The sequence below is a fragment of the Pichia membranifaciens genome (assembly GCF_001661235.1).
Source record: "Pichia membranifaciens NRRL Y-2026 unplaced genomic scaffold PICMEscaffold_1, whole genome shotgun sequence".
NCBI lineage: Eukaryota > Fungi > Ascomycota > Pichiomycetes > Pichiales > Pichiaceae > Pichia > Pichia membranifaciens.
In genome coordinates, this window is record NW_017566982.1 from 210,476 (window position 1) to 224,696 (window position 14,221).

Genomic DNA, 14,221 nt, shown 5'->3' on the forward strand with positions numbered 1-14,221 from the left:
GCGATCGCGACGGCGACGGCGTCATGGCATTGGGGAAAGAAAAAACAATCTGACGTAAGCAGCCAAAAGAGCAGCTGTCACGTGACACAAGATTGCTGTGAGGGCAATAGATAGGCGGGGATTTGTAGGAGGCAAGCAACAGCGGGAAAAGTATGCGAGGTGGAGTTTGCGTGGCTCGAATAGGCAAGCTCGAGACAATACGGGGAAAAAGTTCGAGCGATGGGAGTGCGGTGTGGTTCAGCCCTTTTATAGTGTGTAGTTCACGGGTTTATTGGCGGTAGCAACGAGAGCCAGAGGAAGAGGAAGAGAAGGAGAGAGAAAGGAAGGAAGGAAGGAAGAGAGTACGTGAGAGGGGCGAGTGGGGGCGTAATGGGTGCAGGGCAGAGGGTTTTTTGTGGTGTATAGTAAACGGGAGGGCGCAGATAGCGTTGTATCTGTGTTTGTGTTTGTTTTTGTTTTTGTTTTGTTTCGGGAAGGTGGAAACAGACGACCAGTGGATGGGGTGAGACGCAGAGGCAGAGGCTGCATGGGTGCTATCACTTACGTGCTGCACTTGCATGTACGCAAACGTCTACACCAACGTGCACCCAAATGTGCACACACACACGCACACACACCTACGGTAGTCTGTATGAGGGCATTGCGCACGCTGTGGAAATCAGTTCACCGCTGGATCGGCCTCGAATTTTCGGGCAAAAAACGTGCTAAGTTTCTCTGTCTTGCCCGTTCGGGACGTTGTTGACATTTTCGAGCACGACGTTGCGACCCCCGCAGACAGTTTTCGTTTTCTGCAGGCAGCACCGGCGGCGGCGTTCCCTGCGGCCTCGGTTCGGCGGCAGGCGGCTTCGGCAGCACGCCGCCCCCGCAGCCTGCCGCCGCTGCGTGGACGACACAGGTCGGCTCTGGAAAGACCCTGCGTGCTAGCACCCACTTGGCCTAGTCCCCCTAGTCGCCCGAGTCCACGACGCCAGTACCACGACCACGATACCGGCCCACGGGGTGGGACGATCCACTGGCCCCATCCCGCCGGCTTTGCAGCCTCCCGCCGGCCGGCTCCTGCCGCATGCAGCCGCCGGGCGTAAACGAGGGGCCGATGGGGCCAGTATTATTGTGCGGCCGGGGCGGTCTTTGTCAACGTCTTCGCCGCGCCATGCGCGGCTTGGCGGCCCGCTGCCGTTGCCCAAGGCCGATCACCGTTGCATTGACCGCACCCGCCCCCGGCCCCTCCTGCGCTCAACCCAGCGGTGCCCTAGCGCCACCACCGCTTGTTTACGTGCACACCCCGCCGCCGAAATGAGCAGACCCATAACCAAACACAGCACACCGGGACCACATTTCGGCACCTGCTGCTGCACGCCGCCCCCCTCCCCGGCAATCGTCAATCGACAATCGCCGACCACAGCCTCCCAGCCATCACCAAAACACCTGTGCACGCCATCACTCTCGCCCACACTCACCCCCTCTCACCCACCCTTTTTTCCACACTTTCCACACACCCTCCATGCCCACCGCACACACACACACACCTAATCCCCCTCTCCCCCCTCCCCCCCTTCACGACGCGTCCCCCGTCTGGCCCCTCCCCGGCTCTCGCTCCCTTACTCTCGCTCCCTCCCCCTGCCTGGCATCGCGACGCGCCCGACCCCGATCAGGCAAACCATCAACACCCAGCGCGCTCTCCGGCGCGTTTCCCGTCGCCGCGCACAATGCCCCCTGCTCTCGCTCACGGCACGCCTGGCTTATTTGAGCAGCTCACTCCTGGCAAATCCATGCATACCGTCTTGCCAGGCGGACACATCGCTGCGGCGGACACACGCTGGCGGACTATTGTTCGTGGAGCTGAGTGCCATTATGCCCTCGGGGACGCTGCAGGATGGGTCGTGGTCGGCGGCGTTTCCCTCCTGGGGGAAGCGCAGCATGAAGCGCAGCGTGAAGCACAGCGTAAAGCGCAGCGTACCCTGCTGCTGTGGCCGTCAATGCTCCTTGGGGAAGTTGTCTGGGACAGAGACAGGCTGCGTGGAAGGTGTGTATATGTATATATGGCGTGCCGCTCTTTCTCCTGATCGTGCCTGCCTGTGTACCGTTAGTGCTGGCGTCCCGAGGTTGGCCCATTTTGTCGTCCTGTGTGCTCCGTCTGCCTCTCTCCTCCCTTGTGTTGTTCACTGCTCTTTTCCTGAGTGGGCTTTTTTGTGTCTTCTTTCTGCAATCTCTCTCTTGGCGTAGACCTCGACAGCACAGAACCGCACGGATCAATTGACTACCAGCACCTCCGCACCACCCGCAGCCAGTCTCCCCCCCGCTTCTGCTTCTCGAGATACAACAAGCTGAAGATTCTGAAAAAAAACTTCACAGTCTCCCCTTTGCTATTAACCAATTAACGACCGTGCTGCCCTGGAACTAACTGCTCCACAACCCCCCGTGATACCCATACACTCTTTCCTCCCTCCATCTTTCCACTCCTTTCCATTCCACTCTTTTCGTCGACATGCACGCTTCTGCTCCTGCACAACAGCCCCACAGCAGGAAGTCCTATGGACCACCCCGCAGACATATGTGCAAGCCCTACTCCGCCAAGCTTGAGGCCATCGAAAACTACAAAAACAAGATCATCTCCGCCGAGTACCTAGACACCATTTCCGCCCACTACAAGTCGCTCGAGTCCGAGTCCGCCGTCAACCCGGCCATGATCGACCTCCAGCCAGAGGTCAAGTGGTTCATGAGACCCTATCTCGTCAACTTCATAGTCCAGATGCATTCCTCCCTCAAGCTCAAGCCCCAGACCCTCTTTCTCTGCTGGAACATCATAGACAGGTACTGCGCAAGAAGAATAGCCTTCAAGCAGCACTACCAGTTGATCGGCTGCACGGCTCTCTGGATTGCGTCCAAGTACGAGGACAAGAAGTCCAGAGTTCCCACCGTCAAGGAGCTCAACACCATGTGTTCCAATGTCTACGATGACTCCATGTTCAGGGAAATGGAGATCCACATCCTCAGCACCCTCAATTGGTCAATCGGTCACACAACCCTGGAAGACATTTTGCAGCTGGCTGTCAAATTCTCAGACCCAGATGGTAAAGAGCTTCTCGACAAGCCAATCGACTTGTACAAAGGAAATACCCCAACCGTCTCTGCCATCCTCGCCGTTTCAAGATACCTGTGCGAGCTGACTCTTTACGACAGAGTCTACCTCACCTTCCCAACATCCACAATCGGCATTTCATGCTTCCTCATGGCCTGCTCCATCCTCAACATGGACGTCGGCTCAACCTACATCAGTCACATCTACACCCTTTTCGAAGACTCAATGAACGCCACAAAAAAATCCTCCAATAGCACCACTACGTTCAACAGCACTCACACCTCTGTGGAAAATAAAAACTCAATTTTTTTTGCCTTCCGTAATGACAGCACAAATGATATCACCAACGATGAATCCCGATTCGTAGAAGGAGAAACCGACGATGACGCTGCTTACGATTCCGACGCAGAAAACACCGAGCCTAAAGTTCATGAGCAAGGTCCATTCATCTCAGGCTTCAACGGCATGGACTCCATCACACAAGTGAGAGAAATCGCTTTGCACCTCTTCAGATCCATGTTGGATCCATCCGAAGTACTGATCGATAAATACTCCTCCTTGGGAGTCATGACTGTCGTAAAACGCTTCATCGAGGATAACGACCTCTACCAAATAGATCTGTCGTTACTGAGCAATTCGAGCGAAAGTTCAAACTCCAAACACGGGCCAAACACAAATGCAAGCACAAATGTGAATGAAAACCCCTATTCAATGGAATTGACTAACCTGCTTCTTTCGTTCAACGACTCTTCTCCGTTCGTACAGCCAGTTTTGAGAGATTTGTCCTTTGTTTCTTCATCCTCAGACTCCATCATGGGCACACCTTGTGAGTCACCATCCAACTTCTCCTCCTTCTCCTCAGTTTCATCTGCAACCTCTTACACCTTCTCGCTAAGCTCCTCCGAGTATGCGCTTGTCAACGGTGGTGATCTCAAGGAAAAGCAACTGATATAGTCCATTGACCACTCGCTACACTTGTGAAGAAATAGAAAATTGAATCGAATATATAACTTGCAATGCTTCGCTTATACACACATACTTACAAGCTCAAAAAAAACAGAAACACTCAAGAAGCCGACTTTATGTATACACACACACATTGATACCTCCCAACTATTACGATCTTTCTTTTACTGCAAAATCATTGTCATTGCTCTTTTATTTTCTTTCTTTTCTTTTTTTTCTTCTTCCTTTCTTTTCCTTTCCTTTACTGTCAAGAACATTCTTCCATGAAATTGTTTATCTATTTATAAATATTTACACTTACTTTCTCCCCTCCACTTTTATCTAGCATAGAACGGTTTACATTTAATTAATCTACCACTACTACTCTTACTGCCGCACTCGTATTCTCACTGACGACGCTTGTATTCACATCTGTACAAGACTAATTAGTCTCCAATACCTCTATTGGAATGGCCTCTACCCCTCGTTCCCCTTCTCCCTCCATCTCGTCTTTCTCTTCCCCTTCCCCTTCCCCTTCCTCTTCCTCCTCCTCCACTTCCTCATACACATACTCAAAATCGGCAGAATCGATCATCGCTTCGGGCTCTTCCAACCCTGAAGAAGCATCATTCTCTATTTCCAATCCTCTCTCTTTGGCTGGTGCATGTTCGCCATTAACGGCATTTTCCGCCTCCGGCATCACATTTCTAAAAGTCTCATTATCTCTATTCTTGGGAACAGAATGCAGTGGTGACTCTTTCACCAAGCTGCATTCTTCATCTGATACTAACATTGTCTTCCTTACTTCAGAATCCAGACTGTTGCTTTGTGTCTGATTCTGGGTGTTTGAGGTAGTACTTCTTTTGAAAAGCCCTAACTTATCAGATTTTTTTGGCGATAAAGACCAAGATTTCGAAAAACTATTCAAAAGAGTACTTCGGCGTCGATATAATACAGGTAAGGCCATGTTTGTATTGGCCTTCTTGAGGGCTGGAGCTTGTCCACTGATTGCCTCATTTGCAGGCACCGATTCTATCGATCCTGTGGTTGAAATAGATGCTGATGGTCTTCTTGAATGCCCAGATCGACTCACAGAGCCACCAAGGTCTAACCCACTATCGCCATTCAATTGTTCAGACAGATTCTTGGCAGTAGTAGTAGATACCAAGTCCTTGATATTGTAAATCGAAGCAGCAGGAGAAATGGAGGGAGAAGTTTCTGGTGAAAACAAAGGTGATGTCGGAACTGAAGTTTCTGGGAAATATGTATCATCAATGTAAAGATCTTTGGTAAGTAAAATATAGAAGAACAGAAGGATAATTGTCAACAAGCAAAAATAAGTCAAGTTTCGGTAGAATGAAATCATATTGTGAATCTGACTTAGCTGCTTTGAAATCTCCACATTATTGGATTCAAAATTTTGCTGTTGATATTCAAATAATCTGGAAAAACTAGTGTACACATCCACATTCAATTTTTGGAATATATCCATTTGTGACTGTATTGTGGAATTTAACTGAGACAGAATATTTTGGAATTTAACTGCTTGCTGTGACTCTAAGCTTGTAAATGCATCGGAAAGCAGTCTAGACTGCTCTTCAATATACAACAATGACAAGGTTGTATTAGATTCCAATAAGCTCAATCGCTTTACAATATTTTTGTAGATTGAATCTTGCGGCTGAACTTTAGGGGATGGAGTGTGGGGTTGTGTTTCAACAACTTTAGATTGTTCTTCAGATGTGACCCCTTCCATTTCTTGGCCAACCAGACATTGATCAAAATTTTCATGTCGTGTTTTCTCGTAATCGATCAAAAATTGATCCAATTTCAAATACTTGGACGTACAATTCACTTCAGGTTCCAAAAGCTGAAAGTCCAGACATGCTTTGAATTTCTCATTAGCAAGATAAACATCGAATTCAGGTACCAAATCCGATATTCCATTTTCACTGTTGGCAAGTGTATCATTTGGTAGATCATGTGGAAGAGATTCTTGATAGGAATCTAGACTGTTGGGCTTAGCGTTAACTTCTTCAGTAGTTGAGATTAATTCAGAGTCAGGCTTTTCTTCATTATCCGGATTGTCCTCTTTAAATTGTTCTATCATTGTCGTTCCATGCACCTGAACTGAGGAAATAGGGCAATAAAACTCATTCCCATAATGAGTCAAAAACTCGATTTTGATGAACTTGGCCCAAATCAATGGGTTCTCTATGCCAAACGTCTGCAATTGTCTAACATTTTCAGCTTGAAATTCACCTAAGACTATCCAATGAGTGGTAGGAAAACGATCACTCACAGATATTTTTATATTTTTGAACATACTGGAGTAGAATTCGAAATTGCCAATCAAAACTTCATCGACAAGAATGTCTTCACATAGCTCGACAATTATGAAATTACTCGATGCAGAGCATTCATTCAATAGATAGGAATCCTTGTTATCTAGAAGAATGGAATTAGCACCTTTGGCCTCTTTATTCGTTTTTACTATAGTTGCGGCACAATCGAAAGAGGCATAATTGAATCTATCTTTATAAAGCTTCCCCTGTTCTTCACCGCTGCCGGCAAACATGGATATCTCAATGACCATTTCCTCACCAAGTGGAGCGTTGACGTTATCGCTGTTTTGGTTCTCTGACCGTTGATCACCATCTCTTGTTTTGATCCGTTGATGAATCTCGTCTCTCTGAATATGTTTGATGTCCTTATTTACCTTCACTGCTTCTATTTCCGGTTGTAAGATATTATTTTTGTTGTTGTTGCTGTTGTTAAGGCTCTGAGACGGCTTCTCAATACTGTATCTGCTTTCTGAGCTGTTGGCCAGATCAACTCGATTCTGGTTGAGTTTGTTTTTCTTCCACTCTTCGAAGCTTTGAAAGTTCGGCGCATTGGTCGAGTTGGCAAAGTTTGACTCCTGACTCTGTGTTTCCTCTACTGTAACAAAGGGTATGCTGGCCTCTTCGGGATCATTCTGTGACGTGAAGGTCTGTGTTGTTGTCAAGAAAACACTTGCAAATGAGGAAATCATTGATTCGTCACTGGCCACTGTCTCCTGAACGGCAGATTCTGTGGCGCCGATCAGGCAAGCAGACACCACAAGGGTCCATACCCATTGCAACATTGTTTGTCGGCTTTTTAAGTTCCACTGACAGTCGGTGTGTGCTGCTCTTGAAGATGTTGCTGGCGCTGAATTAGCAGATCGACAAACACAAACACAGGCTCATCCACAAACATGAACATACAAGAAAGTCTTTCCGTTATCTTCTGCCTCCCGCGACATGAAAAATTGTCGTGTGCCTGCCTGAGAAGCATCCGGCTTTTGTGACGTTTACAAGTAAGCCGGTGAAGACAAGCTGGAGGACTATTCGACAACTGCCGTTTAGTAACTGCGTAAAATAAGGATGGTTAATGCGTGTTGTTCGTGTTCTTCAGAGCGTCAACTGGCGTGTATGAGTTGGCGTAGGGTTGGATTCAGGTGTCCGTTCTCGTTCGCCAGGATGGGTGGAGGATGATGCGATTGCAATGGTTTACTGGCTACTTGATCCAACACGTAATACAGGAGGACTCGGACATGCTTTGCGGCACCTACAGCTACTCACCTGCACAGAGAACCATATAACGTAGTAGCCCAATATATGAGAGGGTGCAAGGAAGTAGGAAGGAAGAAGGATTAAGAGCGATTCATGCGAGAGAGCGCCATTTCCCGTGCAAATTATCACACACACACGCTTTCGTTCAAGCACAGCTTTAGAACTGGCATTTTCTGGCAGCAAAGAATCGATAGAGGCATCTGCTGTCACAGCATTCAAATACATCAGCAGAGCAAGATGGAGGATGTGCCTAACTTGAGGTTTTGTACCGTATGTGCGTCGAACAACAACCGTTCGATGGAGGCGCATAAAGTTCTCAAAGAGGCCGGATATCAGGTTCGGTCTTACGGTACCGGTTCAAAGGTACGATTGCCAGGGCCCTCGATCAATAAGCCGAATGTTTTCCAGTTTGGAACGCCGTACACAGAGATTTTGAAGGTGCTCGAGTCGCAGGGAATCCAGGTGCACAAGAATAACGGGGTGTTAGATATGACGCTACGGAACATGAATATCAAAAAGTCGCCAGAGCGTTGGCCGTACTTCAACCAGCCAATGCAAAAGCTGCCCGAGGAGGAACATCCCGGGTTCCAGGACGAGCTCGATTTTGAGATTGTGATCACCTGTGAAGAGCGTTGTTTCGACAGTGTCATTGAAGACTTTCTCGCCAGAAACTATTTCAGCCCGAACGAGCTCGACAGAAAGGTACACGTATTCAACGTTGAGATTCGAGATGACCGGGAAAATGCACACATCGGTGGTCAGGCGATCCTGGAGTTGGCAAACTCGTTGAACCAGCTCTTTCTCAAGTCAAAGGGAGCGATGGAGGGCGACAACGCCGACGATCCAGCACACCCGGAATATTGGGAAGACAATATACCAGACTTGATCACCCAGTGGCAACAGAAGCATGAAATGTTTCCTCTACTTTACAGCTTATGCTATCATTAGGTTCGACTCTAACCTGCGCAGCACAGAATATCACATGAATGTGAACAAGTATATAGAGTTTTAACATTGTGTAAGAATCTACTCTTGTCTAGCCATTTATCGAATATAGTTTGTTTACATGTAGAATACATAAGAATGGAAAGTAATGCTAGAGATTAGGCCGTTCTGTCCACTACTGTCCGCCCATTTACAAAAACCTTTTGTATGTTTCTGTTGTCGCCAGTGAAGAGCCACTTGTCGATCAAGTCTGCAAATCTCTTGTGCGAAGCCTCGGCTGGCAAGACCCCCCACTGGGGGTTTTGGAACGCAAATGTGTCAACGTTTGAGTCCTTGCAATCTAGACTAATGAGCTGTGCGTCGAACTTCAGGCCCTTGCGGAAACAGCCGACCTTGTCGTCGATGTCGAGCACTTTGGCGCCTCCAACGGTGGCGAGGTAGAGCACATCACTCGAGGACAGCTTTTCAGCATCCTCCTTTGACTTCATGACCAAATGTCTTGACACAAGCAACGCATGCCGGGCCACCTCTAGGATCGAAGGAGTGAATCCGCCCGAGCAGTCGGTGCCCAAGCTGACGTTGATGTGGTTGTTCAGAAGCCACCTTATCCTGGCCTCGCCAGAAGTGATAGAGGAGTTTGACGTGGGGCAGTGGGAGATGCCCGACCCTGTGTTTCTAAGTATGTGCATTTCTTCGTCGGAAAGATGGATGCAGTGGGCCAAGACCGTTTTGGAGCTCAACAAGTTGTTCTGGTAGTAGATGTCTGTGTAGTGGTCGTACTGCGGGAACATGTTTGTAATCCACTCGATCTCCTTGTGGTTTTCCGAGAGATGTGTCTGGCAGTGGTAGTTGCCCTTTTTCCGCAAGTTGCCGAGCCAGCTCAGAAGGCTGTCGGTGCATGATCCAGCAAACCTCGGCGTCAACACCGCGTTGATCAAGTCGCCCGAGGGGTTTCGGGACCGGATGTGGTCGATGACCTCGAGCGTGGAGGCCTTGGACTCCTCCTCGGTCTCAATGTAGTGGGCAGGCGAGTTCTGGTCCATGCACACCTTTCCGACAAACGAGCGCTGGCCAAGCTTCAAGGCGAGGTCTGCCAAGAGGTTAGTGGCGTCTGTGTGGATCGTCGCATAGTACGACGCCGTCGTGGTACCGTACCCGAGCGTCCTTGAAATCACCTTCGTGTAGATCTCGGTGGCGAGCTCGAGGTCTGTGAAGGACGACTCAAGCGGAAACGTGTAGATCTCCAACCACTCGAGCAACGTCGTGTTGCCGAAGATCCCGTTGTTGGGGAACTGCGGTGCGTGGATGTGTGTGTCGATGAAGCCGGGGAAGAAGAACTGGTTGTTGTCCTTCGACGCGTCCACCAACACAATGTCCTTCGACGCCAGCGCCGACAAAGCGTGCTGCTGCGTCAACTCCACCAACGCCTCCGGAGAGGCGTCCTTCACTCCCGACACCATAAAGTCGATGTTGCCGTCCTGGTCCACGCCGACTACCGTGTGCGGCAGCACCTCCATCGAGCCCAAACTCGGAGTGTGGGCAAACGTTCCGTAGTACGCTGTGTACTGTAGCGCCGAATGGCACACCGGGCTGATCTTGTCTGCGAAATACGCAGCGTTGGTCTTAGTAGGCATCTTGCGTGTCCAAAACAGATGAGATAGAGAGCGGAAACAGGGTAATCAAGGGGGGAAACAAAAGCAAGGGGTGGCAGAGACAAAAAGAGGAATGCCTGAACGCTCTGTGGTAGACTCTTAAACACTAGTTAAGCCTGGTGTGCTTAAATCGATCCAAAAGAACGTGTCGAGCCTTCTCGATATGCCACGCTGAGCCAGCACGGACGCCCCGGGATCTTTATAGGTTTCCCCCAGGCGTGCCCGCAACTCCGAAATGGCCCCTCCCCAGCTGCTTTGCCGGCCGCCAGCAAGCTTGCCAGTACGCCACTTCCGATAAGACGCAGCCGCGGCCCGGACCAGCGCCGATGTGCCCGCTTGCCGCGGCAAGACGGCAAGACGACTTTGCTTGCCGCGGCAAGACAAAACCGCGTCGATCGTCGAAATTTATATTTTTGCAGTCGATCGGCGTAAAATCTCGATTTTTCCCTTCTTCTCCTTCCACCTGTGGGCGGACCAATCAGAACGGTGTAGAATAATACAGGGTGGTAGTGGTGGCTGACGTAAGCGAGGTATGGGTAACTGTTGCAGCGAGGTGTTGAAGACGGGGAAGGAAGGAGACAGAGCCTCCAGTAAAAAAGACATGGACGAGTCTGGTCTACTCTGGTCTGAGCCGTCTGCTGCCTGTTGCGCTCCGGTTTGTGTTAGACACACTAAATACTCCACATACACACACACATATCTGCACAATGGCTGTACGTATTGTCTGGTGCAACACACGTGTGGTGTCCACTCCTACCGGTTCCTTCCGATACACACATGGATACTAACAATCTCTCGATTTCTATGGTGCAGTACATCTCAGGTCCTGTTCTCAAGCACGCAGCCACCCTCGGTGGTTTCCACGTCAAAAACGTCATTGCGTACGTCCCAGTCCTTGCCTTCTGGGGCGCTGCTGCCGGCGCAGGTGTCGCAACCTTCACCGACAACTGGCCTCTTTTCCAAAAGACCTTCTACCAAAAGATCCCATTCATCGGCAACCACTGGGTCCACAACGTCGACCCAGAGGACACCTACTACTAGTTCTGCAGGCACATTCTACGCCCCCTTCTCCGCCTGCACCTGCTACTAAATTATTTATTCTTTATTTCCTTGTTTTGTTTCTTATATAGCTGAAATACAAAGAAAAGAACTCCAGTCAGTCACTCGTCCTCGCTCTCCTCCTTGTCGCTGCCGTCGCTGGTACTGCCGATGCTGCTGCTTCCCTCGTGCAAGTCGCCCTCCTCGCTACACCCAACAACCCCCCATTCCACGCCGGTGACAGCCTCTAGGCGCTCCATTATGTCATCGATTGGCGTGAAAAGCCCAAACTGCCTGTACTCTCCATCGTAGGAATGGAGCATCCCAAGTACCCCCAACCCACTCTCCTCGTTCTTCTCCTTGGGTCCATTAAAAGGGCCCAGACCGGCATCCGCAGTAGTGGCAGCAGCAGAAGCGGTCGGTGTGCTTCTTCGTCTGCTCCCCGAAGCTCTATCCTGTCTTCTTCCACTACTCACTGCAGGGATGAAACTCTCAATAAAAGCGCTCAAACTGCTCTTGTTCTCATCCTCCTCAATAAGCGGCTCGTCCTCAGAGTCACTCGAGTAACTTTTGATATGATTGACGTCGCTCAGTTTGGACAATACCCATGCTCCCGAATCTCCACCGTTCGCAAAGCCTTTCATCTTCCCATCACCCCCTGCAACTATAAACTCGGAACTACGTAAAGACCCATCGGACCAATAGATCATCTTCATTCCGTTCAAGTTACCATTTGTATATCCAGTAGTGCTGCCTACTTTGAAAACACTCAAGTTCGCCGTATTCAGAATCCCGTTCTTTCGAGGCTGAAAACTGATAGTTTTCTTGACATTCAAATTAGATAAAATCAAAGACGGATCATACTGAGAAAGCTGCAAGTCCTCGCCAAGATAGTTGACAAATTTTTTCTTTAGTCGGTCATTGATCTTGATAATCGCCATGTCACTGAGTTTGTTGTCGTTGATTAGCCTTTCACCCCAGATAATACATCCCAAATCTTCAGTAGGTAAGTTTCTATTCACCTTTTTGCCATTCAACGAAACTTTTCTCAATGGATACTCAGCATCAATCATTTTCACTGCCTCGCTATAAGCCCTGTACTCCGGAGAATTAGTAGAATGGTTCATCATTTCATTCAAAAGAGCATTCTTGTACAAGTTGATTAGCACAGGAGATGGTGTGGAAACGTTGGGATGTAATTCCTCGGATTCGGACTCACTACCTAGTACAACATGTGCACATGTTAGTCCAAAGATTTGGCCCCGATATTTCAGCAACTTTGGATTGGAACAGTTCTCTGGAACTTTCGGATACAAATATCCTCCCAATGTACCACTCGATATCGTGGAAGAATCAGTTGATAGTGACATAGATATTGGTACATAAACTTGACCTTCATCAACGGTTCTGAATGGGGATTTTAGTTTCATGCTTTTGCTTGAGGCGTATGTAATCCGATTCTTTTGTAGCTGGAAATGTATATCACTTGATTGAGTCGAGAAAAATTTGATAATATCATGATGTTCTTTAGAAATCTCAGGGAAACCGAAAATAAATGTAATAATAGTTAGTGATGGTAAAAAAAAGCCTCGTAAAACCGGAGCAATGAAAGAGCCATCTTGATCTGAAAAAAGATTCTCTTTACCTTTCGATAATAAACTGGACATTATTTGATCAACTTTCTCAACATTAGGAAAATTTAAAACATTCGAATCGATTGGGAACATGGTTGGCGCCATGTACGATATAAAGTTGGTTAATTCAGGTGCCTTGGTTGGAATAATCTTGATCAACAAGAATAAATCATGAAGTCTCTTTATGACGGAAGATTTGGACTTATTATAAACATCACCAATCAACAAATTATCAAGCAAATGAAGAATATTCTTGATCAGCCTTCTCAAACCAACAGAATTTATGGTATCAAACTGGTTTGATGCTAATAAACTGATGTATTTGTTGCTTTTGATCATCTTATGAGTTAGAATAATACTTTCATTTATGGTTATGGAAGCCTTCGTTAAATTCAGCACAGATTGAGACACTTGGATAATTATATTACTCACAGAATTGGCTAAATTCCTCAACTGGCTCTTAATGAACTCAACTAGCTGTACTCTCAACTCACTTTCTGAAATGGAGGAGGACTGTGACCTATTAAGATTGGTGTTACTTCCATTGTCTATGTTGGCAAACGTTCCTTGGGTACTTATATTTGATTTTTCGGTAGGACATAGTGAAACATCATCAGAAAGATTTGATCTCCTGCGAGAGGTGCTGTTCCTATGAATTGATGCAGCTCTATTGGAATTAGCATCTAAACCACTAGCAGTGCTATCATCATCTGCTGCTGTAGACTTCCCCTCTATATTATATACGCTGCCAGAGCGTGCATACTCTACTTCCTGTTCGTCTTCGTGGAGAACTCTCAAAGGCCTCCCAATACTCGTTATTTTGGCCTGCTCGTTGTTTTTGTTGTATGAAACGTTTGAACTTGGCTGAGTAGAAACGCCAGTAGATAAGGTTCTTTTCGAGCTAAACAGAGAGTTGGTGTTTGAGTTGTAAGAATACTGAAAGCTTTTAGAAGAGGTGAATACATCCGCATTATGTGAAGGGGCTGGATTCGTTGGGATTTTCGCTGACGAGTTCGAAGAGGATGATGCTGTTGAGGTTACCGAATTCACAGATGTAGCCTCCGAATTCCCTCCTCCCTCAGTATGTCCTCCTTGTTTAGTTTTGACCTTCTTCTTGTTGAAGATTTTCTTGATGTCCATTCTTCTACTTCTTGATGTATTGACAAGTCTTTTATATTGTTGAACGCAAGAGCCGGCAGCTCGACTAGAGTCCTTATCACAACCCATTCCAGTAACAAAATTTAAACAACTGAAAACGATATTTTTCCACGCAACGTAGTATGATGAGGGAGAAATCGAGACATCGGTGGTGGGAGATCGCTGCCGAGCACC

At 47.9% G+C, this 14,221-nt stretch overlaps 7 protein-coding genes across 7 annotated transcripts; 4 read left to right on the plus strand and 3 right to left on the minus strand.

The window, feature by feature from the left end:
• Nucleotides 1–1,618: 1,618 nt before the first annotated feature.
• PICMEDRAFT_81639 (hypothetical protein) lies at nucleotides 1,619–2,274 on the plus strand. Its single transcript, XM_019164992.1, has one exon. It carries the CDS (start codon nucleotides 1,707–1,709, stop codon nucleotides 2,061–2,063), a length of 357 nt encoding a protein of 118 aa, XP_019019518.1. The 5' UTR covers nucleotides 1,619–1,706; the 3' UTR covers nucleotides 2,064–2,274.
• Nucleotides 2,275–2,515: 241 nt separating this feature from the next.
• Nucleotides 2,516–3,667, plus strand: PICMEDRAFT_19734 (hypothetical protein; the record flags this gene model as incomplete). Its single annotated transcript, XM_019162137.1, has 2 exons — nucleotides 2,516–3,275; nucleotides 3,450–3,667. Coding segments are annotated over 2 exons (978 nt in total), but the record flags the coding sequence as incomplete, so codon positions are not given.
• A 1,630-nt stretch (nucleotides 3,668–5,297) lies between these two features.
• On the minus strand, nucleotides 5,298–6,602 carry PICMEDRAFT_30043 (hypothetical protein; the record flags this gene model as incomplete). Its single annotated transcript, XM_019162623.1, has 2 exons — nucleotides 5,298–5,782; nucleotides 5,978–6,602. Coding segments are annotated over 2 exons (1,110 nt in total), but the record flags the coding sequence as incomplete, so codon positions are not given.
• Nucleotides 6,603–7,770: 1,168 nt separating this feature from the next.
• PICMEDRAFT_13984 (hypothetical protein) lies at nucleotides 7,771–8,736 on the plus strand. Its single transcript, XM_019160164.1, has one exon. It carries the CDS (start codon nucleotides 7,858–7,860, stop codon nucleotides 8,566–8,568), a length of 711 nt encoding a protein of 236 aa, XP_019019521.1. The 5' UTR covers nucleotides 7,771–7,857; the 3' UTR covers nucleotides 8,569–8,736.
• PICMEDRAFT_13985 (hypothetical protein) lies at nucleotides 8,657–10,580 on the minus strand. The gene has a single exon (XM_019160166.1). It carries the CDS (start codon nucleotides 10,197–10,199, stop codon nucleotides 8,724–8,726), a length of 1,476 nt encoding a protein of 491 aa, XP_019019522.1. The 5' UTR covers nucleotides 10,200–10,580; the 3' UTR covers nucleotides 8,657–8,723.
• Nucleotides 10,581–10,854: 274 nt separating this feature from the next.
• On the plus strand, nucleotides 10,855–11,318 carry PICMEDRAFT_13987 (hypothetical protein). The gene is made up of 2 exons (XM_019160169.1): nucleotides 10,855–10,930; nucleotides 11,031–11,318. Exons 1-2 carry the CDS (start codon nucleotides 10,925–10,927, stop codon nucleotides 11,256–11,258), a joined length of 234 nt encoding a protein of 77 aa, XP_019019523.1. The 5' UTR covers nucleotides 10,855–10,924; the 3' UTR covers nucleotides 11,259–11,318.
• Nucleotides 11,319–11,377: 59 nt separating this feature from the next.
• On the minus strand, nucleotides 11,378–14,029 carry PICMEDRAFT_70048 (hypothetical protein; the record flags this gene model as incomplete). Its single annotated transcript, XM_019163535.1, has 1 exon — nucleotides 11,378–14,029. One exon carries the CDS (start codon nucleotides 14,027–14,029, stop codon nucleotides 11,378–11,380), a length of 2,652 nt encoding a protein of 883 aa, XP_019019524.1.
• Nucleotides 14,030–14,221: the final 192 nt, after the last annotated feature.